Raw genomic sequence first — 26123 nt, forward strand, 5'->3', positions numbered from 1 at the left:
AGTCCAGGTTTTGCAAACAAGTTCTTTAAAATCTGGTTGGTCAAGCCACGGTTTCTCAAACCAAAAAGGTTTGGGGGAGGTAACCCTCCGAGCTTTAGTATCTAAAAGGAGCAGAGTGTGATCACTACCAACTCGAGGGAGCACATATAGGACAGACAAAGGGAAGTGGGCATCCCAAGACGTGGAGACAAACACACTATCAATCATCGCAAAAATAGGGTCTTCTTCGTTATTACTCCACGTATAACTCCTATTAGCAATATTAATCTCCATGAGACCCCATTTGTTAATCCAGTCATTGAACAGAGAGTGGACTGGTTATTAATCAACCCATTGTTTTTGTCAGATACAGATCTAACCAAATCAAAATCTCCACCAAGGAGAACAGGGTAAGACAAATTATGCATGACATCATGCAGATCGGCAATGAACTCAATTTTGTGCTCATTGTAAGCAGTACCATAAATTGCAATAAAGTGCCACAAATAGGCATCCTCTTTATTCTTAATAGTAACTATCACACAATATTTTTTGTTAATAAATCCAATCACTTCATAAAGGTCATTTTTAAGGCCCACAAGGATGCCACCAGCAGTATTAATAGTAGGTAAGGTATGCCAACAGAAATCACCACTGCAAGCAATGGATTTCGGAATGTGGTTATCAATGTTCTCTCTTCTAGTCTCAAAGAAACCAACAAAATCAATTCTATGGCTATGGAGAAAATCTCCTAGGCAATGTATCTTCCCATGTTGCCCTAGACCCCTGATATTCCAAAAGGCTCCTATCATGAGATTTTAAAAGGGTGTGACAAGCCACAAGGCTTACTTTTCATGAGAAGGGTTGGACTATCCCTCACTAAAACAGCAGTGCCCCCTGTTTTAGATCTTGGAATAGAGCCAAGAGGTGAGGAATGAGTTTGAAAAACCACATGAAATCCTCCGTGTTAAGATCAGCAAATTGAAGGCATCTAAGTTTTTCATTTTATATCATGTCACCAAGAATATCACCTTGTTCATTATCATCTTTACCAATACATATACATTTTCCCTAGTCTGGTCCACAAGGTTATAATTGTCTAGACAGGAAAAGGAGTTACCTTTGGATGATGGGGGTATCTCCAGATTCTTCTTCTTATGGTAGGCTTTGGATTTATCCATGATGCTGATATCTCCATGCCCACGAGTGGTTGGCCTGCTAGATAACACTAGACCCCATTTGGTAGAAGCCCCTTCCTGGAATCTCCCTTTTTTCTCTGAATCAGCATTTTCCAAGGTATCTAAGAGAGATCTCTTAGTAGAGCCAATAACTTTTATCAACTCCTCAGGCAAGCATTGCATATCTGGTAGAATACCTTCTTCTTCTTCTTCTTCAGATTCAGCCATATCAAAGTTTTTCAGTTGCTCAAAGCAGTAGTCCATATGAACACATTGGATCCCCATCTTTTGGAGGTGAAGAAAACACCCTCATGGGAGAAATCATTTATTCAGCCATCTTGTCAGAATTATCACTTTCAGGGACTCCACAGCTTTTGATTTTTTCCTCAATGAAGGCAGTGTGGGCATTGTCCAACAATATCTTGGGATGGAATTCAGTTGCAGACACATCATTTCTCTGTTTGTTGCCAGAGGTAGAAACAGGAGTATCCTTCTTGCTGAAATTAGCCTTGTCAAGGTCATCTATTGGATTCACATCATCTTCTAGACTGTCCTTATTAGTAGTGTCCAGATTACCCTCATAATCTTCCTCCTCACCTTTGCTTTTGTCAGGATCCTCCTCATCAGGATCAACTCCATCATCATCATCCTCATCTCCAATCTGATCAAAACCTTCCACAGTGAAGAACAACAGAATAACTTCTTCTTCATTTCCACAAGTCTCTCAAAAGGGATTTTGGCAGGGTCTCTACATGCAACCTTCACACGAATGGTCTCATAAAAGCTTTTTAAAATGCCATTCCAATCTACATCCATAAGTATACCAAAGCAGGAAGTGATATGCGCAAAGACTTTCCAAGCGCACTATTTTGGAGGTATCCCTTCAATCTGTATCCATGCTTCAGTTAATTCTCCATAGGGGTTCAACATACCTTGCCATTCAACAACCTTAACTGAGACACCATCAATTGGTAAATCAAACGGAGGAAACTCAACCAGATGATCAACATTTTTCCATGGAGGAAGCCTTAACAGAAACTTCGTATCCTCCAGTTCTCTTATCTGCCAGGGCCACTCCTTGTTCTTGCAGAAGATCTCATTCAGTTGCATCAACAGTTTAGAAGCAGACACTTCTCCTCTTACAACATGAAGTAATGCACAGTTTTTATAATTCATCCAGCTCGATTCTGTAGACACAGGAACATCAATATGATAAAAACCTAGACCAGTAGCAGCGCTCCCAAAGTAGGTGGCAGTGGGGTATTGATGAGCCCATGATGCACAGTTGTTAACATTGTGCCCTCCCGCACAGATGAAGCACTTCTTGGGCTCAATGCAATTACCAATGTAATGTCCCAGGCCAATTACAATTAAAGCAGGTCATCTCTTTGTACCTTGGATCCAGAGCTTGGATGACGGGAGGGGTCGGGATCACCGGCGCAGGTGATGTTGGTGCCATCACAGCCTGATTACCTCCAGCAACCTGATTCTTCCCTGCCATTCCCCCTCCCCTCCGTTCACGGGTTCGGGCTTCGTAGGAGCAGGAGGGGGAGGTTGAGGAGGCTCGGACTGTCCCCCCTGGATAGGCACTGTCTTCTTGTTAGGTTGGCGGCGCGGCGGCCACTGCTATTGTTGACGTCCAGCCTTCATTCCCCCCTTGACCACCTCAGCGAAGGATAGAGATCCAGGTTTGATCCCTTCTACTGAAAGTTTGAAGCAGGTCGGTGTAGGGTCAAATCGACAAAGGCGCTTCAGGGGAAGCAATCTTCTCTGGTGAATGTTATGGATCGGAAGAGATCTTTCCTAACCCAGAAGGTGTTAGGAATGGCAAAACTAGGGTTCAGGGGGAGGGGAAGAGGAGTTTATATGGGGCCGACGGTACACTCGGGAAGGAATAATCCATAGTTGTCCGAAAAACTCCTCTGTCACCTCCTCGGATACGTTTCCTACAAGGGAAGACGGTTTTTGAAAACGCGTTTTCCTCCCGACCACACATCCACGGATGGAAGGCGCAGGAGCCGGAGAAGGACCGAGACCCGTCACTTTCAGACTGAACTCAGGTGCCTTTGGTGATTTGGCCACAACCTCAACCCGTTCCGTCGCCGGAGAAGGCAATTTGACCGGAGTAGAAACTTCATCCCTAGGAGTAGCAGGCACAGGATCCAATCCCCGAGAACTAACTTCGGATTTGATGACCAGATGATCGCTACAAATTTTCTTAGAATAATCACGACTGCGGTATGAATTTGGTCGGAAACGAGGTACCTGATTACGGTGAGTGTAAACCTCACCGCGATCCCCCGGCCATGGCGGCGGTTTGAAGTTGCGAAGCAGCTCATCCCCCGCCCGACGCCCCCGCACCCCCGTGGCAAGCACCGGATGTTGGAGACGTCTGCTAGGAGCGCGATTCTTCAGGGGATGCGGGGCGGTCTGACCCCCGGAGGCAACACATCGGGAGGAAGCTGGGACAGCTCTAGCACCGGTGGTGGTCGAATGTTGAGACGGGAGGGACTCTCCGCCTTGAACCTGCGCTACCGCGCCGCCTGGATTGGATCTGCAGCCTCTGCCTCCTGTATGCCCAGAAGATCAGCTCGTAATCCATCCCTCCGTCGTCTCCGCAGAACCGCGGTCGTTCCTCGAAGGTGGATCTGTGAATGATGTCCACCATGATCTCCGGCCACTCGGATCAATCGGCGAAGAGCCCCCGGACCACCCGCGGCATCTCCACTCGCGCTTTCGGGCAGTGCAGCTCCACGACCGGCCGCTGCGCCACCGAAATCGGCATGGGGAAAGCCATCGGAGCCGCCACCATCGTCGCAGGACGAAGGTGCCTCGCTCGGCCTCCACACCTCTCCTCCGCCATCGCACAGGGAGATATGAGGGATGAGGGTTGGTGGGAGGGGAGGAGAGGCCGATGCGGTGGAGTAATGAGGAAGGGGTGGTGGGGATCAACCATTAATGATGAGATTCGGAAGGTTCGAGGTCGCCCCCCGTCGCGCGTGTCGTGAGTGGAAAAGTCCATCTTTGACAAGTCGGCCATCTCCTGAGCCAGAAAACAGCACCTCTGTGATGTACTCTTGAGCCAGAAAACAGCACCTTTGTGGTCTCAGTTACTAGAACAAAGACGCACCGTCTCGAACCATATTTGGGTGTGTAGATTGGTATTAACCCTAACAACTCCGCCGCTCCAGGACGAAGCATTGCTCTCATCTCAGCGAAAACCCACCTTGCCCCACGGTTTCGATCGACGCTGGCCGTCCACACACGCGCACACCATCGCTAGCTCCACACACAAAGGCGCCTCTCCCACGCGCGCCACACGCGCGCGCATGCACGGCACGCCCTCCGTCTTTCCTTCTCCTCGGATGAGCATGAGCATGAGCATGACAGCGTCCCAAAAAGGGCGTCGCTTTCCCCGTCACCACGCACGGCCACGGCCACGGCCACAAACACAAACACACGAGAAGCAAAAGGCGGGAGCCTTGGAAGCGTTCCAACGTACGTACCCCCCACACCACACCATCGACATCGAGGAGGCCGCCACGTACCTCGCCCTCCTCCTTCCTCTCTTACATCTCTCCCTCTCCCACTCCACTGCCTCTCCCTCCCAACCCCCGGTCAAATCCATCCTCACTTCCTTCGCACCCAAACCACGCTCGATCGCCTTTTCCGCTCACACGCCACCCTCCTCTCTTCCCTTCCCCGAGATCGATCCGTACTCCGTCGCGTTCCTCCATCGACCCATCCTCGCATCCGATCCTCGTACGTGCACGGGGTTGGCCCGGGAGAGGGATCGGGGCATCGGTACGGTCAAGCGAGCAGGCGTCATGGGAGGCAGATGGTCGCCGTCGGCGGGGTGGGGGCCGTGGAGGCCGCGGCTTCTCCTCCTCCTCGTGGCGCTGACGGCGGCGACGGTGGAGGGGAGGTTCGTGGTGGAGAAGAACAGCCTGCGGGTGACGTCGCCGGCGTCGCTGCGGGGCGTGTACGAGTGCGCCATCGGCAACTTCGGGATGCCGCAGTACGGGGGCACCATGCACGGCGTCGTCGTCTACCCCAAGGCCAACGCCAGGGCATGCAACCCCTTCGCCGACTTCGGCCTCTCCTTCAACCCCAAGGCCGGCGGCCTCCCCGTCTTCCTCCTCGTCGACCGCGGAGGTTACTTCCCCTTCTCCTTCTCCTTCATCCGTTCCGCTCCGGTCAGATGAGATCGATCGATCGGTCGTGTAATAGTCTGACCGGTGCACGCGCGCGCGTTTCCTTTCACGATCTGCCCTGGCAATTACGGCTGGCTAGCTACATGCACGAATGGTTTAATTAATACACACACTTTCTCATTCTCACTAGCTAATATACTCCCTCGGTTTCTAAATATAAGTCTTTTTTTAAAAATTTCATTAGAAAACTACATGCGGAGCAAAATGAGTAAACCTATACTCTAAAATATGTCTATATACACCCGTTTGTAATTTTTTTAATGAAATGAGTGAATCTATACTCTAAAAAAACTTATATTTAGGTACGGAGGGAGTAGATGTTAAAGTGGTAATCCGGCGGATCGACGCTAGGATTTGGACCTTGGAAAATATTATTGGGTTATCCATCTCTCCTGTTTATGTACAAAAATATATAATCAGTCTTGGTCACGTTCTTTGGGTGGATGATTTTTGTCAGCAAGCTACAGATGCCCCTTGTGCATTAATTAGAAGCTATCTATCTAAGACATGTTAAAAGATCACATGTTCGGTCAAATGGTTAGTTGGGACTTGGGAGTCACCCTCTTTTTATACTTCTGTTGGACATTTTTGGCATGCAATTCGGTCCTAGTAGTTCCTAATTAAACAACACATGTTTTGCTCATGTTCTTTGAGTGGCGAGGTTCTTGCCACAGCTACCTACATGTAGTTGCATAACTGCGTTCAGTTTGGTAGCACTTGCCACATATTCGTTGTGTGTTGGAGGGTTCTCTTAGCACTGTTAGTTAACACCTTTATCAACTCTGCTTCAGTCCGGTTATTGTGCTATGAGTCGGCCAAGGACAAAACTAATTTGTCTGCCCACCTCCGGCCGTTCAGTTTCCTGCGATGGTTGATGCTATTTTAGCAGTGTTACATAGGATAAATGATGAGGTGGAGGAGAGAGAACTCGAACAAAGGTTGTGTCTTCTCTCTTCTCTTATTTAAAAGAAGACAAGAGGTGGTCTCTTAGCACAATATGTCTCTTCATGTTTTTAGGAATAACTAATTATAGAAGATAAGGCTAAGGGGGTGTTTGTTTCCACTGACTTTTTGACGTAGGGACTAAAAAAGTCCCATGTGAAACAAACATGAGGGACTTTTAGAGACTAAAAGGGGTACTTGGGACTATTTAGAGAAGTCCCTGTGAAAGGGTCTTTTTGGGACTTTTCCTACCCTCCCCCGCAACGCATCTTATCCGCTCGCTCGTTCCTGCCCAGCCGCTTGCGCTCGCCTCTCCCTCCCAGCTGCTCGCTCGTCCCTTCCCCTGCCGCCGCCAGTGCCCTCGGCCGCCGCCGCCATGGATGAAGACGACGAGACGCAGCTCCCCTCTCCGTTCCGCTCGCATCAACCGGCATCCCAGGGCTCCTCCGCCGGTGGCAATCTGAGGAGGGGATTCAGTTTTTTTGATCTGAATAGCAACGTCGATGACTTCCCCGATTTGGGCTCGTACCAGCAGCTCCTCCTTGACGAACAGGCCGTTCATGGTTGTGAACAAGAGTTCTTTGCTTTTGTAATATTTGCTTATGAACAAGTCTTATCTTACCTATTAATAAAGCAAATAGTGCTTCTTCCGTACGTCATCCATATTGCCCTTAAAGTTGACTAAAATTACCCACCAATGCAGCCTATAAGTCATAAAAACGTTTCAAACAGGAAAATCTCCAGACTGGGTTGGCCCATGTAGTCACCTCCTATATTACGCTCTGGGCGTTGGAAAAAGATGCAGCACACTTGTTTGGGCCAGCCCATGCGTGGGCGCCTGTTTTTTTAGTTTAGTTTTTTTATTTTTCTTTTCAGTTCCATTTTGTTTTTCTACTTTAAATAATTTAGAACTTCAAACAACTTTCTCAATTTTAAGAAACTGAGAATTTTGAAATAAAATATTCAAAAAAATATTTTTTTTGAGAATTCAAAACTACTCAGGAGTTTTGAAAAATGTTTGCATATAAAAAAATGTTTAAACTTTGAGAAAATGTCCATAAAATAAAAAAGTCAACGATTTTAAACAAAGTCCGTGTAAAAATCTTAAAAACAGTTCGTGCCTCTGTTTTTAGTCTCATTTTTTATTTTCATTTTTCTGTTTCATTTTTTACCTAATAATAAAGCAAATAGTGCTTCTTCCGTACGTCATTCAAATTGCCCTTAAAGTTGACTAATATTACCCATCAATGCCACCTATAAGTCATAAAAAACATTTCAAACAAGAAAATGTCCGGACTGGGCCGGCCAATGTAGGCACCTCCTATATTACGCTCTGGGCGTTGGAAAAAGATGCAACACACCTGTTTGGGTCGGTCCATGCGTGGGTGCCAGTTTTTTTAGTTTAGTTTTTTTATTTTTCTTTTCAGTTCCATTTTGTTTTTCTACTTTAAATAATTTATAACTTCAAACAACTTTTCTCAATTTTAAGAAACTGAGAATTTCGAAATAAAATATTCAAAAAAACATATTATGTGTTAATATGTAAAAATATTCGCATATTCAGAAAAATGTTCATAATTTTGAGAACAATGTTGGTGAAAACAATAAAAGTCCATGATTTTGAAAAAAAAATGTGTGTTATTTTTTGAGTGCAATTGAAAAAAATATTTGCTAATTAATGTTCATGCATTTCAAGAAATGTTCTAAAATTTTAAAGACATAATATGATCACCACCATTGGAGATTATAATTGTTTTTCTTCCGTTGCAACGCACGGGTCCTTTTGCTAGTGTTATTTAATAATATGGTCAGGTGTAACATGGTCTTTTTACATGTCATTTAATGACCTCTAGTCCCTGTTTAGTCCCTAAAAACAAACGGATAGGGACTAGGAACTTTTAAGTTGGGACTAAAAAAGTCTCGGGACTTTTAAAACAAACAGGGCCTAAGAGATGATCCGTTGTAGGTTTTTTTTTATCATCTCTAAATTACATGCAAGATTTAAGATAAGATTATCTTATCAACCATTGTACAAGCCCTTACCTCTCTTCAGAAAATGCTTTTCTCTATCTTGCAATAAATAAGAAATTCACTTGAGTTGTGTCGGGAAATAAAATGAACAAGAGGGTAATGTCCAAAAGAAGGAAATCTCGACCGCAGTACCATCACCATAAAAGGAGTTTGTACCATTCAGCCATAGTTGTTTTAACCTTTTTTGGTTATCATCTTGAATCTTTTTCTCCTATACCTCTCAAATGTGTTAACCTCACTGGCTAGTGCTGTTTTCAGTCGTTACCAAGTAGAGTGCCTGAATGTTTCGCACAATGTGACTACAGACTGCTACTTCACAACCAAGGGATGGAACGCGCAGACCGCCGGAGCGGCGGCGGTGCTCGTCGCCGACGACAGGGCAGAGCCCCTGATCACAATGGACACCCCGGAGTCGAGCGGCAAGGAGCACCTGGAGAACATCACCGTGCCCTCGGCCCTCGTCTCCAAGCGCTTCGGCGACGACCTCAAGAGCGCGCTCGAGAACGGCGACATGGTGAACGTGCTCCTGGACTGGCGGGAGTCCCTCCCGCACCCCGACGAGCGCGTGGAGTACGAGTTCTGGACCAACAGCAACGACGAGTGCGGCGCCAAGTGCGACATGCAGATGAACTTCGTCCGCGACTTCCGCGGCGTGGCGCAGGTGCTGGAGCAGCGCGGCTACACCCAGTTCGCGCCGCACTACATCACCTGGTACTGCCCGGAGGCCTTCGTGCTGAGCGCGCAGTGCCGGTCGCAGTGCATCAACCACGGCCGCTACTGCGCCCCCGACCCGGAGCAGGACTTCACCACCGGGTACGACGGCAAGGACGTCGTCGTCCAGAACTTGATCCAGATCTGCCTCTTCAAGGTGGCCAACGAGAGCCGCAAGCCGTGGCTGTGGTGGGACTACGTGCATGATTTTGCCATCAGGTGCCCGATGAAGGAGAAGAAGTACACCACCGAGTGCGCTCGTGGTGTGATCAAGTCGCTTGGTGCGTGTGGATGGCTGTGCTTGTTGTGATGATTTGGCTGTTTATTTATGTGTTGGGGTTTTTGGTTTTTATTTACAGGGATGGACACTGACAAGATTACCAAGTGCGTCGGAGACCCCGACGCCGATGAGGACAATCCGGTGCTCAAGGCAGAGCAAGATGCTCAAGTGAGTCTCCTGATGATGAGCTCATTAGCCGTAACGGATTCGTTGGTTGATGGCAGACTGATGTTTATGCGTTTGATTGTTTAGATTGGTCATGGTGCTCGAGGGGATGTTACCATACTGCCGACTTTCGTCGTCAATAACAGACAGTACAGAGGTGTCTCCACTCTCCTCCCACTGTACATTTATTTCCAGCTCACTGCTGTTTATGTTTACTTTTCGTTTTGAATGTATGTTTACTTTATGATTTTGTTTAGGGAAACTGGATAAAAGGGCGGTGCTACGAGCGATATGTTCGGGATTTGAGGAGACAACTGAACCTGATATCTGTTTGACTCAAGGTTTCTGAATCCACACCCTTTTTCGTTGTTGAATAAGTCTACCTGAATTTTTACTTTTCATTCATGGTTTGTAATTTTGGGCTTCATCTCTTGTGCATATATAGACATACAAACAAACCAGTGCTTGGAAAACAATGGAGGTTGCTGGCTGGACAAGAACACTAATTTCACTGCGTGCAAGGTAGTGAACTTCACTGGGAGAATGCCGCTGATAATGTTTACCTCACCATTATTGTGTTTAATTTCTTCATTCATGGGTAACATCTTCCAGGATACCTTCCGTGGTCGAGTTTGTGAGTGCCCGGTTGTGAATGGTGTAAAGTTTGTCGGCGACGGGTACACCCACTGTGAAGGTAAACCTCTTTCTTCACCGAATCAAAATGATCGTGATACAACCTACCCTTTTTATGCATTCATGGGTTTGGCAGCTTCCGGTGTCGGTCGATGCCAAATCAACAATGGGGGCTGCTGGAAGGAGACCAGGAACGGCAAGTCTGTCTCGGCATGCTCGGTAAGATCATCTCTTTCAGATTGCAGTTTCCTTTCTCATGGCTTCTGTGTGTGGTAGGAATCTGATTTTTTGGAGATCTTCAGAATGAGCAAACCAAAGGCTGCAAATGTCCACAAGGCTTCAAGGGTGACGGCGTACACGGTTGCGAAGGTATCGCCATTCGAAACAACATTGTTCTGCAGCCATGTTTGCATATTCTTAAGTAATTTTTCATGATTACTAATGCCTCTATGCTCGAGGCTTGCAGATGTTGATGAATGCAAAGAGAGGCTCTTCTGCCAGTGCAAGGACTGCAGCTGTGAGAACACATGGGGAAGCTACGAGTGCGGCTGCGGTGGTAGCAACATGCTGTACATGAGAGAGCACGACACTTGCATCAGTGAGTTGCCAACATCCTGAATTTCTCTTGGGACCTTGCTATATTATGGTCCAGGTCTCACCATATTTCCTAGTTTCTCATTGCAAGCTGTTAATGTGGAATGTGCTCGTAGCACATGCAAACAGTATCTCCTTTGTGCAGCATAATCTGACGCATTTTCTGAAATCGGCGCAGGCAAAGTGGCGACTTCGTCGGTGGGCTGGGGGTTCCTGTGGGTCATCTTCTTCGGCCTCGGCTTCGCGGGAGTCGGAGCATACGCCGTCTACAAATATCGGCTACGGGTAAAACGCCCAAACATGATCGCTCGCTGCCACTCTGTTCTACTACAAAAAGGCCTTTGCGCCGATTTGCGTGAGACTAATATATGCACTCTGCTGTTATCGACGATGTGGTGGATGGCAGAGCTACATGGATTCAGAGATCCGCGCGATCATGGCGCAGTACATGCCGCTGGAGAACCAGGAGACGTCGAGCCACCAACGGCATGTGGAGCACGCCGACATCTGAGACGGCCGAGGGTTTTTGCATACGGATCGAGCAGCGTCATAAGAGCCAAAGTCTTTCTCGTCGCAGTCCGTGGTTGGTGGCATCTCGTCGGGTTTGGAGCTGCAGTTTTGAATTTCCAGAGGGTTGGTTCGTGGTTAGCGTATATGATCCCGAAAGACGAAATGCTCTTCTCTTTTTTTCTCTTTCTGATGACGAAACTTTGAGGACAGGTTTAGGATCGATCTCGCCGGAATTTAGCCGTCATTTAGTCATAATTTCGATGCTCGTGGTCTTGTTCAGCGTGATGACATTGTGTAAATACTGCTGTTCGTTCGGACTGAATCGTGTTTGCTGCCCTTTATAAAGAGACCAGAAGAGCATCTAGCCTTACTACTTCCTCACAGACCAAATCAAATGTGGTTTTGCAGGTAGGCCTCAGCTATCACAATGGCGAGTTGCTCTTATTATTCTGCCGTTCTGATTAGATAGTACTCCCTGGTAGTAGCAAACTGATGACGTCTTGGACCTTACCCGTACCAAAATAGTTGTCTTAACTTTGTATTAGTTCTAGTATATAAAGTTGTATTAAGCTTAAAACAATTATTTTAAGACGAAAAAAGTAATTAGCATGGTCTTAAGTTTTTTTTTAAAAAAAAGGAGGATGACCCCCGGCTTCTGCATCTGGAAGATGCATGCAGCCATTTTATTAATTATTCATAAAGATCTTACAAAGCAATACATCAATATATCTGAAGCCGTTCTCTTGACAATATTTGTCGCTACTCCTATCCAATGATGAAGAGGTGCAGAAAGTGTGAGCCACATACCCAGACCTCTCACCTAGCCTAACATCTAAAGCCGGAGGCCCCGACCGAGCCATATACCGGGTCAGGGGCACAAACCGGTCCAACGCACCATCATAGGTCGTCGCCACCGTTTTTCATCAATCCATCTTCAGAAGAGTTACTGACGCATCGACCTTGCAAGACCTGCCGTCGATGCCCCCACGACGCCAGACAGCGCCTCCTCCCTACGCGTGCTCATCATCACGCATCTGTCGTCGAGACTTTGCTGCGCCTCGCCGCCGAGACTCCACGACGTCGATGTGTCACAAGGAACGCTGCTCCACCGTAGATGCCGACCAATGATCCCTCGAGCCCCTGTGTACCTCCATGAATGACGCCCCCAAAAGGGAAACGACACCAGAGCGTCGCCGTCATCCGATCTACTGGTCTAGGGTTTCCCCCGGAGGTAGCAAAGAGTGGCCTTGAACTTTTCCTCGGCGATGCTTTCAGGAAGGGAACGACGTAGACAACGCCGCCATCGCCGGCTTTGGCAGTAGCCGAAAGCAAGCTTTTACCCAGATCTGTTCGAAGAATCCATCTCACCTGCACGGGCCACCACATCCTGCGACGTCCCCAGGAGCGGGATCCCAAGATCCTCCACCACCGGCAACGCCACAAGGACCCACCACCTGACCGTCATCCCTGACGAAGGGGATGGCGCCACCACCTTGTTCAGATCCAACATCATCCGAGGAGGAGAACCGATCTGGGGTTGTGAACCCCAGATCCACCGGCGGACCCCGCAGCGCCGCCAGGATCCCATCAGACCGCCGTCCGAGCGCGCCAACTCTGCCTCCATGCTGTACGTCCAGGGACGCCGTCGCATCTCAGCCAGAGGATCCCCTTGTGAAGAAGGGAGGAAGGCCCGCCGTCCACCGTCCGTCGGGCGAGCTTCGCTCGCCGGCCTCCTCCTCCGGCGGGGGGGAAGCAGGGGAGGAGGGAGGTCGAGGACGGCGACGGCTAGGGCGCCCGAGTCGCCCCCCTGGAGGCGAGCGGTTGCCCCGAGAGGCGGAGTCTCTAGCACTGTCCTAAGTAGTCCAGCATAAACTTTCCATGGTGAGTTCATATATATGCGTCCATAAAAAAGATTGAAGTCTTAATTTTCTGCTCTAAGAATACAGTCAGTATATGTGCCAAAATTTTGCATGCTCTGCATATGTATATGTATGCTAATCTAGATTCTAGAATGCCTTATACGGGGATTTTTTTACTGTTTTAACCTTTTTTCTAAACATGAGCACAAAATGAATCAGATTTGAAACCATTTCACGATCTGACTCTTTTAGAAACGCCACAAGCCATGGCGTTGCTGCCCCACTATGCAACGCCTGTCTACCGTGGCGTTGCTGCCCTACAGTGATACGCGTGTCTACCGTGGCGTTTTTTTTTCTGCAACGCCAGTCTACAGTGGCGTTGCAGACCCACTGTGAAACGTCAACAGTGCTGGCGTTGCTGCCCTACAGTGACACGCCTGTCTACCGTGGCGTTTTTTCTTTCTTGCAACACCAGTCTAATGTGGCGTTGCAGGCCGATTGTGAAACGCCAACAGTGCTGGCATTGCAGACCCACTATGGAACGCAGCGACGACATCCAGCCAGCCCACGGCATGCTGCCAGCAACATGTGTATTGCTGTACCATGGCGTTTCACTCGTGCCCTGCAACGCCACATTAGACTGGCGTTTGAGTGGGTCTGCAACGCTACAGTAGACTGACGTTTCTATGTGCGTGTGCGACGCCATATTAGACTGACGTTTCTATGTGCGTCTGCAACGCCATGGGCTGTGGCGTTGTTTCAAAAAATGTCAGATCATGAAATAGTTTCAATCAGAGTTCATTCCGTGAAATACTTTCATACCATGAATCAAAATCGTGAAAAAATCCTTCAGTGCTACTACTGCTATTTCTACTGCTACCTCTTGTTTCCAACATGAGGGCCATCATCAGTGACTCGGTGAGGGCAGGGCAGGTGATAACCTGGCTGGACAGCGCAGAGGGGGGTACTATGATGATGATGATGTGCCACTGCCATGCGTGTAGGGAATAATGCGGGCAGAATCATACGTGTAGTAGACCTGATTGGGGCATCCAGTCAGTCAGTGGTTAGTGCCCTAGCTAGCGTAGCGGTGGACCAGAAAGAAGATGAGGCCGGGAAATGGGATCCATGATGGGTTAACTTACTCAACCCCGATTAGTAGTACAGTAAGCGCTCCTATGAAAAGGTCCCAGAAACGACCAAACACGAGAACGCGACCTGCGGGGGAACTGTTTGCAAAGCCACTGTTGGCGGTGGTTTCTGTCGCTGCGGCGGCCCGTCCGGGGCCTGCGCACGTACGCCGCCGCAAGCTCCTGCTACGGTGGCGTCTGGGTTGTTCTTCCCTGGTGGAGCGGTCGCCATGGCGGCCCATTCCATTGTTTCGACGGGATGCGACCCTTTCCTACCGTTGGGTCGACGGCTGTACCGTATATCAGCCTACCGTCGAGCACCCTGACAGTAGTTAACTTATTCATATCAATGCAATGCAATACTATCAGCAATCGTGTTGTCGATAACATGTGCAATCCTATTCAAGGACGGAGCTAGCGAATTGCCAAAGACTAGACACGCCGTGAGCGAATTAAGTTTAGCTTATATATACGCCGTAAGTATCATGTTTGTGGATAAACATCATCTGCAATATATACACCTCGGTGTCGCTTGCGGCCAGTAGCCCTAATTGTTGGTAGTTTGCTGATAACTGATGCCTCCTAACCGTGGCTTTGCAGCCATCCGTTGGAGCTAGAGTAGTAACCTGATTGAAGGCCCTACAGTGGCTTTGCATCAGCTCCCGCAGTCTTGCCAGCTGTCAATGTTGCGCGCCTCCGCCAGTCCACCTCGCCAGCCGCCGCCTCCAGAACGTTCTGGAGTAGCTTCGCTCCACGTCTTGCGGCAGGGCGCACAAGGAGGCATGCTCTGGGCTGCTACATTTTTTATCGTCCACCGTACGTGTCATAGGGGATTGTGACCCCGCCTGCTCGTAAATTTACCAGCGATCGAGCCCGGCCACCTGCCGAGGGTGCTTGGACGGTAGAATCGCCACCGAGGCCATCTGTACCGCACGATTCTAAACGGACGTCCGGTTTGGTCGGATTTTGTTCGTTTGAGGCGATAATGGGTTCGTTCATGTCGGCTTCTGTCCGTTGAATCATGCGTGCGCCCACAGTGCGGCCTCATCCTAAATCATATCCGTGTTGAATGTGATTAAAAAAATAAAAAAACTTAAATAAAAACTAAATAAACGTAGTTTAAAAAATCAAAAACATAAAATTAAGGGTCACGGCCACAAAACGGCTGAGTTTCACCGTCGTTGACATAATTAACATAAAAAAATCACGCCCCCACTGCGTGCGCCATCTCCGAAGTCGTGCACGACCAGCTCCACTGGTGGCCCACCAGATCCGGGTGGAACGCGGCCACCGGGGCATCCTCCATCACCTCCTCCGCCTCCATCAGCTCGGGGATGGCGATGTCGTCGGCCGCAGAGAGGGCCATCGCGTCCTCTAGGCCCGGCCATCGGCGTTTACACTAGTGGAGAAAGGGGTATTAGAACCGGTTGGTAAGGGCCTTTGGACCCGGATACACATCCGGTGCTACGTATCCGGGACTAAAGGCCCCCCTGTAGCACCGGTCTCTTACAAACCGGTGCTAAAGGCCTCCACGTGGGCGCCGAAGAGTGCGCGCAGGCGGAGGACCTTTAGGACCGGAACCGGTCCTAATGCTTTTTTTTTTCTTTTTTTTCCTTTTCTTTTCAGGGTTTCCGATTCCGTATTTCGGTGTTTCCGTGTTCCGTATTTTCAGGGTTTTCGTTTACGTGTTTCCGGTTCCGTATTTCCGTTTACGTCTTTCCGATTCCGTGTTTCCGATTCCGTGTGTCCGTGTTCCGTTTTTTACGAACACGTAATCGGAAACACGTATCCGGAAACACCGATTCCGTGTTTGCGGTTAAGTGTTTCTCCGATTCCGTGTTTGCGATTAAATGTTGATGCACCAAATAAAAGTACATATATACATGTAACACGAAGTACTGGACCGATTATCATTACATAATTTGAAGTTCGTTTCCTATAGCTGTATACTTGCATAGAGAAGGGAGCTGGCTATTGGTTCATAGGATGGAAAAATTCTTCGCCTTCATCTATGACTTGCGTGAGGAGAAATCCTGCCAATTCCTCTGCAACTGCCTTGCAACGTTGGATTGGTCTTAGCATCGCCCGCTTTCGTTGCAGCTTTAAAAGAAGTAGATGAAAACAATTAAGTTATGAACAAAACTAACATAATTGATGGCAACATAAATAAAGTTGTGAAGATCCGGTTACGTACCTCTAGATTTCTGAAGTACGGGATTTCTCATTGATAATCCTGTGAATGTACTCGCAAACGTAGTATCCACAATAATCAGTGTCCTGTGGTTGTTGCGGGACGCCCTATATACGAGAACATAATTCGGTCAAATTAATAATAATCAAGAGAATGGTAATGGTATTGAAACCAGGGTACGTAGTACTACTTACTTTGTTAATCTGAAAGTGGAGCTTGTCTGCACATGTACCGGGTTCTTCCTTGATGAACATTTGCCAAACCCTGGCCGACAAAGAAAAATGAATACAAGAGTTAATTATTACTTACTTGATATCAGGAAATGAACGAAAAAAAGGCCGATGAACGAAAGAGGCCGATATATATATACCTTTGAAGCATCTGACGCGCGCTCTTCCATTTGTCAGCGTCCCAGGTTAACGGGTCCCAGACTTCAACCACTCCTTGATCGATTCTAATGATGAACAATATGAAGTGGGACCTGCGCACGTGTACACACGCAGTCATGCATACTCATCAATTACACTTAACATCAGGTAAGCAAAATGGAATGTGTACAAGACAGTAACACTCACTTGAATCTGTAGGGCCAAAGTATTTCTTTTTTGGTACTTTGTCGCTTCAAAAACCTTAGCAAATCATCCGGTGTATCCTTGTTGAACTTTTCTATTGTCTCTTGATGAAACGAATACGGGTCAATGAACCCAAAGTCTCAGATTCCTGCCAGCCTGCATTCACGAATCTTCATTCTGCATAGTAGCGTACAAAAAGAATGTCTCGTGAGTGATAATTATACGGGCAATGAACGCGAGCTTAACTAAATAATTAAATTACACAAATAAAACACTTACAAACAGTAGCAGCTGACGATAGCTTTGTCGAGGGCACGCTGATTGTACATCTGAAAAAAATCATCGAACCCAACCTCCACACCGTACTCTCCGAAGTAGTGTTGATCCTGAACTGCCGCCATGATACATTCTCTCTTTTGCCTTGCGGCCTCCAAGTACCAACCATGTAAATTCCATAGTTGGGTTGTTAGAGCACTAGGATTTTTGACCAGAGGCTGCTCGGGCTTATATTTATATACCACATCAGCAATAGCGTAACCTACGTCGCCCATGCGTGGACCGGACACTGAAGCCTGGTCAGATAACACCTTGAGCGGGGCAATTGACTGTGCTTCTTGTTGTCCGAGCTGGGGAACTTGTTTCCCGCATTTCGTCTGCTCCGCCTGCTTCATCTGCTCCGTCTGCTTCATCTGTGCGGTGTGCATCTTTTCAATGAACCGTTCATAGTTTGAAAGGGGCGGCGGTTCAGGATAATATAAGTTGTCGATGGTGCGCTCAATTTTCCACTTTGGTACGTTCTTCAGAGTTTCCTTCCAGATGTCTGGAGGGGGCTTCAGGGGAAACCGTGCGAACCATGCTTTGTTTTTGGCTTTCACGGCCTCGTCTAGTTCCTCCGGAGTCATCAGGCCTGGTAACTTCGGGGGAGTCTTGACTTTATTGGGTTTCCTTTCTCTCTTCTTGGGAGGAGTCCCGTTTCTTCTGAACTGCAGCTTCCGCTTTGCCATACCCGTAGTGCGCGCATCCGTCGGCTCACTGGAGTGCACGGGCGATGGACACTCGGCCTCGGGCTCCCTATCTTCGTTGTGGGGTGGACTTGGAGGTGCGTTGGGGGGTGGACTTGGAGGTGCGTTGGGGGGTGGACTTGGAGGTCGTGCATTCTCTGTACGAAAGTGAAAAAACTATTAAAAATAGGCTTACATGTGGTGCAACATTCAGTAATTGTTGGAGGTGGTGCATAATTGTACCTGGAGGAGTCGGTGGCCTTGGCGCCGCGTTAGGAAACACGATGTGTTTCTTCTTCCACAAGATGATACCAAGCTCCATTTCTCCCAGTGTCTTCTCGCCTTCACCTCCAGGAATATCAAGCTCAATTGACTGGCATCCCGGCGTAATTGTTGACAACCCGACACGAGCATGGGATGCTGGAATCTGACCACCATGGTAGGTTGCTCCAGGTTGATTCGGTAAAGCATAGCGTGACGCCACCATGAAGGATATGTTCCCCATTGGCATATGTATCTCACAGTTTGTCTTCTCCGTGACATCATCCACGGGGTAGTGAGGCGCCGACGGTTCGACTGCAGGACCGTCTTCTAGCTGCAGCTGCGTGGAACCCACGCTGCTTCTATGCTGAGATGGGACGGCATCTGCTACAGGATCGTCTTCTAATTGCTGCCTATCAGCGTCAGGTGCAGGATCTTCTTCCTCCTCTTCAGTGTCAGGTACAGGGTGTCCCCCTTTCTTCAAGAGAAACGACACCTTTTCTTCTAATGTCGCTATCCGTTCCAGCGCCTTCCTCTTGCTTCTACCACGGCTTCTGTAAGTGCCAAGGTCCGCCGGAAACCCTTGGTTCCACGGGGTAGTGGCTCCAAAGCCTCGTGTTCGTCCCCACTTTTCGGGGTTCCCGAGTGCCTTCGTCAACTCGTCGTTCTCTCTATCGGGAACAAAAGTTCCTTTTCGAACAGCTTCTATTGCCTTCTCTAGATCTGATACGACTTGTCTTATTTTTTCCGACCATGGTCCCTCCGCAACAATCATCCCAGTCTCAGCGTCCAACGTTGCCCCATGCGCGAACAACCATGGTCTCCTTTACGAAATCGTCGGAATCGTCGGTTTAGGGTTTTACGGAATCGTCGGTTTAGGGTAAACTATGAATCGTCGGAATCGTCGGAATCGTCGGTTTAGGGTAAACTATGAATCGTCGGAATCGTCGGTTTAGGGTTTTACGGAATCGTCGGAATCGTCGGTTTAGGGTAAACTATGAATCGTCGGAATCGTCGGAATCGTCGGTTTAGGGTTTTACGGAATCGTCGGAATCGTCGGTTTAGGGTAAACTATGAATCGTCGGAATCGTCGGAATCGTCGGTTTAGGGTTTTACAGAATCGTCGGAATATGATGAAGGCGGCTTCACGTAACTTTTTTTTATAGGATGTCCTATTCGGGCCGGAAAAAAACTAATATCGACGGTTATAATTACAAGCATACAACAATATGGATATACGAAAATATGCATGGATATACCTTACGTGAAGAAGACGAACTGGGCGGCGAGGAGGCGGCGTGGGGCGGCGCACGAGGAGGCGGCGAGGAGGCGTCGCGAGGAGGCGTCGAGGAGGCGACGGCGCGGCGAAGAGGCGGCGAGGAGGCGACGGCGCGGCGAGGAGGCGGCGCGAGGATCGGCGAGGAGTGGCGCGAGGAGGCCGCGCGGCGAGGAGGCGGCGAGGATCGTCGGCCGGCGAGGCGGCGCGAGGAGGCCGCGGCGTGAGGAGGCGGCGGCGCGGCGAGGTGGCGGCGGCGGCGCGCGCGAGGAGGCGGCGGCGCGGCGAGGAGGCGGCGCGGCGAGGAGGCGACGGCGCGGCGAGGCGACGAGGAGAGAGGCCGAGTCGGCGAGGAGAGAGGCGGCGAGGAGAGAAGGCACGCACGGGAAGGCGAGAAGTTGGCGACCCTGGAGAGGTATAGGGCCTTTAGCACCGGTCTGTGGTAACAACCGGTGCTAAAGACCCTTTAGCACCGGTTGTTAACACAGACCGGTGCTAAAGGGTCCAAAAATTGAGCGCGAACCGAACCCACCTTTAGGACCGGTTGTTGTTACAGACCGGTCCTAAAGGTTTTTTTCCTTTTTCTTTTTTTTTTCTGTTTCCTGTTTTCTTTTTCTTTTTGTTTCCTTTTTCTTTTTCCTGTTTCTTCTTTTATTTTTCTTTTTTCCTTTTTTCTGTTTCATGTTTTCTTTTTGTTTTTGTTTCCTTTTTCTTTTTCCTGTTTCTTCTTTTATTTTTCTTTTTTTCTTTTTTCTGTTTCCTGTTTTTTTTCTTTTTTTTTCCTTTTTCTTTTTTCTGTTTCTTCTTTTATTTTATTTTTTTGTTTCCCTTTTCTGTTTTTTTACATTTATTTATGAATTGTCAAAATGTCATTTTTACACTTAAAAAATAAAAATGATATTTATCAAAATGATCAAATTTAGTGGAAACTCGTCAACTTTTTAATATTTATCAAAATGGTCAACACAATTACGTAAAAGGTTTAATACATTATTACACATCACCAACAACACCCCCTATCTATTTTTCTTCTTGCCTTTCTTCTGATTGCGCCGTAACCATGGACTATCTTCATCATTTAACGGGATGCTTGGATCATCTTTGACTTTGAAGGGAGGAATTTCATCAAATTTATTGTAATCTTCTGACATGTCTGTCTTGTCCTCGACTCCCACGATGTTTCTTTTCCCTGAAAGAACTATGTGGCGCCTTGGCTCATCGTCCGATGTATTCGCTTCCTTATCTTTTCTTTTTCTCGTTCTGCTAGACATGTCCTTCACATAGAAAACCTGAGCCACATCATTGGCTAGGATGAATTGATCATTGCCGTACCCAAGATTCTTCTGATCCACTGTTGTCATTCCGTACTTCGGGTCTACCTTCACGCCTGACAGGTTGAACCATTTGCACCAGAACAAAGGGACCTTAAAGGAAGGTCCGTAGTCAAGTTCCGATATCTGCTCTATGTAACCATAGTATGTGACCCTTTGCCCGTTGTCGTCTTTTGCATCAAACCGGACGCCACTGTTTTGGTTGGTGCTCTTTTTATCTTGGTCTGCCGTGTAAAATGTGTTACCATTTATCTCGTACCCTTTAAAGGTCAATACAGTCGAAGATGGTTGCTTGGCCAACAAGTATAGCTCATCTTCAACAATGTTGTCATTAATGAGACGTCTTTGCAACCAACCGCCGAAAGTCTTCGCGTGTTCTTTAGCAATGAAATCTTCAGGTTGCTCCGGGTATTCCGAGCGTAAAATATCCTTGTGTTCCTGGATATATGGAGCCGCCAAGCTGGAATTAACTAGAACTGTGTAGTGTGCTTGAGTGAAAGATTGCTCGTCCATACATGTTGTTGATTTCTTTCCTAGCGTGCCTTTTCCACGCAGTCTCCCCTCATGGCGCGACTGAGGAACACCGATCGGGTTCAGGTCAGGAATAAAGTCAACACAAAACTCAATGACCTCCTCTGTTCCATAGCCCTTGACCATGCTTCCTTCTGGCCTAGCACGGTTTTTAACATAATTCTTCAAGACTCCCGTGAACCTCTCAAAGGGGAACATATTGTGTAAGAATACAGGACCGAGAACGGAAATGTCTTGGACTAGGTGAACTATGAGGTGCGTCATAATATTGAAGAAGGTTGGTGGGAACACCAACTCGAAGCTGACAAGACATTGGACCACGTCCTTCTGTAAACTTGGTAGAGTTGCTGGATCGATTGCCTTCTGAGAAATTGCGTTGAGGAATGCACATAGCTTCACAATGGGTACTCGCACGTTTTCTGGCAGAAGCCCCCTCAATGCAATCGGAAGTAACTGGGTCATGATCACGTGGCAGTCATGAGACTTTAGGTTTTGGAACTTTTTCTCTTCCAGGTTTAGTATTCCTTTTATGTTCGACGAGTAGCCAGACGGGACCTTGATACTGCTCAGGACTTGGAAAAAGATCTCCTTCTCTTCCTTGGTAAGAGCGTAGCTGGCAGGACCTTTGAAATTCTCTCGATTCATCAGGTCGTCTCGTTCGTGCATACGTTGGTGGTGCAGCCATGCTTTTGGTGTATCTCTCGACTTCTTCCCATGCACGCCCAATAAGTTTAGCAGGTTCACGCAAATATTTTTCGTCACGTGCATCACGTCGATCGCAGAGCGAACCTCTAGGAATTTCCAATAGGGTAGTTCCCAGAATATAGATTTCTTCTTCCACATGGCTACGTGGTTGTCGGCGTCATTCGGAACAGATTGTGCGCCAGGATCCTTACCAAAGATTACTTTTATATCTTTGACCATGTCATATATATCAGTACCTTTAGGGAGGGTTGGCTTCCTCCGTGTATCTGCCTCGCCTTTGAAATGCTTTCCTTTCTTTCTTACAGGATGCCTGTCTGGAAGAAATCGACGATGCCCCGGGTACACATTCTTGCCTATATGTATACTTTCAGTCTCGCCTAAACAGTGTGTGCATGCGCTGTATCCCTTGTTTGACTGTCCTGAGATGTTACTAAGAGCGGGCCAATCATTGATGGTTACAAACAGCAACCCTCGTAGGTCAAATTCCTCCTGTTTGTACTTGTCCCACACACGTACACCTTCGTCAGCCCATAACTCTAAAAGTTCATCAACCAGTGGCCTCAGGTACACATCAATGTTGTTGCCGGGTTGAGACGGGCCTGGGATAAGCACTGGCATCATAATGAACTTACGCTTCATGCATAACCAAGGAGGAAGGTTATAGATACATAGAGTCACGGGCCAGGTGCTATGACTGCTACTCTGCTCCCCAAACGGATTCAGGCCATCTGTACTTAGACCAAACCTTAAGTTTCTTGGGTCACGTGCAAAGTCCTCGTACTTATCGTCGATGTTTCTCCACTGCGACCCATCAGCGGGTTGTCTCAGCATATCGTCTTCCTTACGGTCTTCTTTGTGCCATCACAGCAACTTGGCATGCTCTTTGTTTCGGAACAAACGTTTCAACCGTGGTATTATAGGAGCATGCCACATCACCTTGGCAGGAACCCTCTTCCTGGGGCGATCGTCGCCCTCAACATCACCAGGGTCATCTCGCCTGATCTTATACCGAAATGCACCGCATACCGGGCAGGCATTTAAATTCTCGTGCTGACCGCGGTAGAGGATGCAGTCATTGATGCATGCATGTATCTTATGCACTTCCAATCCTAGAGGGCAGACAACCTTCTTTGCTTCGTACGTACTGCAGGGCAGCACGTTATCTCTTGGAAGCATCTTCTTCATTATTTTCAGCAGCTTTTCAAATCCCTTGTCAGATATTCCATTCTCTGCCTTCCATTGCAGCAATTCCAGGGTGGTGCCCAGCTTTTTCTGGCCATCTTCGCAATTTGGGTACAACAATTTTTTGTGATCTTCTAACATGCGCTCCAACTTCAACCTCTCGTTTTCACTTGCGCAGTTTATCTGTTCTTCACGAATGACCTGACGAAGATCATCATGAGACTCATCAACAATGTCCTCAAGTTCAGGCTCGTCTTCCCCCATTTCAGTATCACCGTGTTCACCGAACATAGGATAGTTATCATTATCCTCTTCTTCTTCATTGTCTTCCATTGCAACCCCTCTTTCTCCGTGCTTGGTCCAACAAAAATAACTGGGCATGAAGCCTTCTTGCAACAGGTGGGTGTGTATGGTTCTTGAGTTAGGGAAATTCCTCTTATTCTGGCATTTTTTACATGGACAAAAAATAAATCCATTCTGCCTGTTTTTCTCAGCCACATTGAGAAAACTATGCATGCCATTAAGGAATTCGGGACGACGTCGATCACTGTACATCCATTGCCGGTTCATCTGCATTATATAAATTTATCAAAAACCATTATGCTAAATCATCATGACTAAATTAATTAATTAATACAAAAAGTTCATCACACGTTAAAACCAAAGTAGCGTAGTGACCATACATATATAGTTCTCATAAAAATACACACTGAAACCAACCATAAAAACTCTCTCTAATTAATGCATTTAAAAACAACAACAAATGCGATCAAAATCGCAACAAAGGTAACAATTGAAATTGCATATTTTCTAATCTTTCTAATCTTCAGACGCATTGCGTCCATCTCGCTCTTGTGACCATGGACGACACCGGCAAGAACCTTTTCCAAGGTCATCTTCTCTCTTTCAGTTTTTTCCAACCTTTCTTCAGTTTTTTTCAATCTTTCTTTCAGGCCAACATTTTCTTGTTCAACTAAGTGTAACTTCTCACCAATAGGGTCGATTGGCATTTCCGGTTCCACTACCTCCTAGATAAAAATATCTATGTCAAGTTGGTCGGCGTAATTAATTGTCATATAATCTGGAAATGAAAATATGTAGTTATAAAAGATAATATACCACATCCGAATCATAGACTGGACGAGGGCCAACGGGGACGGATATCAAAACCATGGCGCTATACATATAAAAAAAATCTTACACAATAAGAAAATTATATACAAGTAAATATGTAAATCATACAAATCAAAATTTGTTTTGGTAAATAAAAACAATAGGCTCACCAAGGTTGTGTCGGTGACGGGGCGATCAACGGCGGTGAGGAAGGGGACAAGGCACGCGACACTAAAAAAAACCACAAATCATAATTAAATTTGAGCTCAAATTGCATATGTATACATAACAAATGATGAACTCTCTCTAGCTTAGGCATTTCATCAAACACCTAGCTAGCACAACAAAAATGAAATGAGCAAGAAAACGAGCAAAACTTGCAATGCCGGAAGAGGGAATGTTGATGCTAACCGTAGGACCGATGGGTGCCAACAATCTTGACAAATGGTGGAGAAAAATGGGGATGGATTAGAGCTCCCAAGAGGAAGGAGAGAGCAAAAATGGAGTTGAGCTCGAGCTAGAAAAAATGGGGTGGAATATAGGGTGCTCAGGGAGGAAGGAGATGAGGGCTTTAGGACCGGTTTGTGTCAAAAACCGGTGCTAAAGGGTCTGACAGCGGGGCCCTGCAGTTGCTGCAAAAATGAGAAAACCTTTAGAACCGGTTTGTGATACAAACCGGTTCTAAAGGGTGTGTCCACTGGGGCCCCCTCCCTGCAGCAAACGGTCCAAAAACCTTTAGGACCGGTTTGTGTTACAAACCGGTCCTAAAGGCCTTCCGGCCATTTGCTGCAGGGAGGGGGGCCAGCGGACACACCCTTTAGAACCGGTTTATATCCAATCCGGGTCAAATGTGGTTGGCTCAATGCCCTGTTTTCTACTAGTGTTATCATACGTGATCATGGAGTCCTCCATGACACGCTGCATGAGTCGGGCCTCCTCCTGCGCTGTCATGCGAGGAGGTGGAGGTGGTGACGGAGATCGGGAAGGCGACGGCGCGGGCGTGAGGCCGCGCACCTCCTGATGTGGCCGTCGCGGCCCCGACACCGTGCCGACGAAGTACGAGTCGCGTCGCACGTCGTGCTCGTCCCTGAGCCACGTGACCCAGAGCACGGAATCGGGGGCGTACCTGTCTCCGTAGTAGAGGTCGTCGGGGAGGAGGAGGCGGCGGCGCTCTATCTCGTCACGGCGCACACGACCGCTCTTCGGCACCGGTTTAGGGTGTCGGGTTTCGAAGAGGCTGCGGGGTGTACCGGGAAGTGTGGACGACGACCGGTCCACGGCTTCCCCATTTAAGAAGGACCGCGACAGTTCCCTGAGCGGATGACACGCGGGCCCGACCGCTTGTGCGCATTGATGTGGGCGGGTGGAAGGTAGGTGGCCGCCTGCCACACGGCCCCGACGCGGACGAGCGCGCGTCCATTTGTTGTCCGCCGTGACCCAAATGTAACGCCCAAGATGCTATCCTATCCTTGTTTTGGCGCGAGGGCCTCGACAGGGATAGAAGCGCATCTCGTCGTTTCGCAAGAATCGATATCGTTACAAGTACAAGTACTGAAGAGAAGAGTATATGGAATTGGCTTACACTCACCACATGCTACATCAGAGTCACATCAGTATAATACATAAATATCACAAGGAAGAGCAGGGTCCAACTACGGACGAGAACAAACGAGAAAAGAAAATGTCGTCCATCCTTGCTATCTCAGGTTGCCGGCCTGAACCCATCCTAGATCG

General features: G+C 47.8%; 1 protein-coding gene across 1 annotated transcript; it reads left to right on the top strand.

Moving 5' to 3' along the window:
• The first annotated feature begins 4486 nt into the window (after window positions 1-4486).
• On the top strand, window positions 4487-11607 carry LOC123424707 (vacuolar-sorting receptor 1-like). The gene is made up of 12 exons (XM_045108375.1): window positions 4487-5312; window positions 8650-9336; window positions 9415-9503; window positions 9588-9657; window positions 9758-9841; window positions 9946-10022; window positions 10113-10194; window positions 10270-10352; window positions 10436-10502; window positions 10600-10731; window positions 10906-11012; window positions 11134-11607. The coding sequence occupies exons 1-12, from the start codon at window positions 4487-4489 to the stop codon at window positions 11236-11238; spliced, it is 2409 nt and encodes an 802-aa protein (XP_044964310.1). The 3' UTR covers window positions 11239-11607.
• The last annotated feature ends 14516 nt before the right edge of the window (window positions 11608-26123 follow it).

Source organism: Hordeum vulgare, chromosome 2H, assembly GCF_904849725.1.
Source record: "Hordeum vulgare subsp. vulgare chromosome 2H, MorexV3_pseudomolecules_assembly, whole genome shotgun sequence".
NCBI classification, from domain to species: Eukaryota; Viridiplantae; Streptophyta; class Magnoliopsida; order Poales; family Poaceae; genus Hordeum; species Hordeum vulgare.

Bases quoted from the DNA above. Each gene is read 5' to 3' on its own strand.
- LOC123424707 (XM_045108375.1), top strand. From the start codon at position 4,487: ATGCACGGCACGCCCTCCGTCTTTCCTTCTCCTCGGATGAGCATGAGC. The intron at 10,195-10,269 runs GTAAACCTCTTT...TGGGTTTGGCAG, and splicing joins CGGGTACACCCACTGTGAAG to CTTCCGGTGTCGGTCGATGC. The intron at 11,013-11,133 runs GTAAAACGCCCA...GGTGGATGGCAG, and splicing joins TCTACAAATATCGGCTACGG to AGCTACATGGATTCAGAGAT.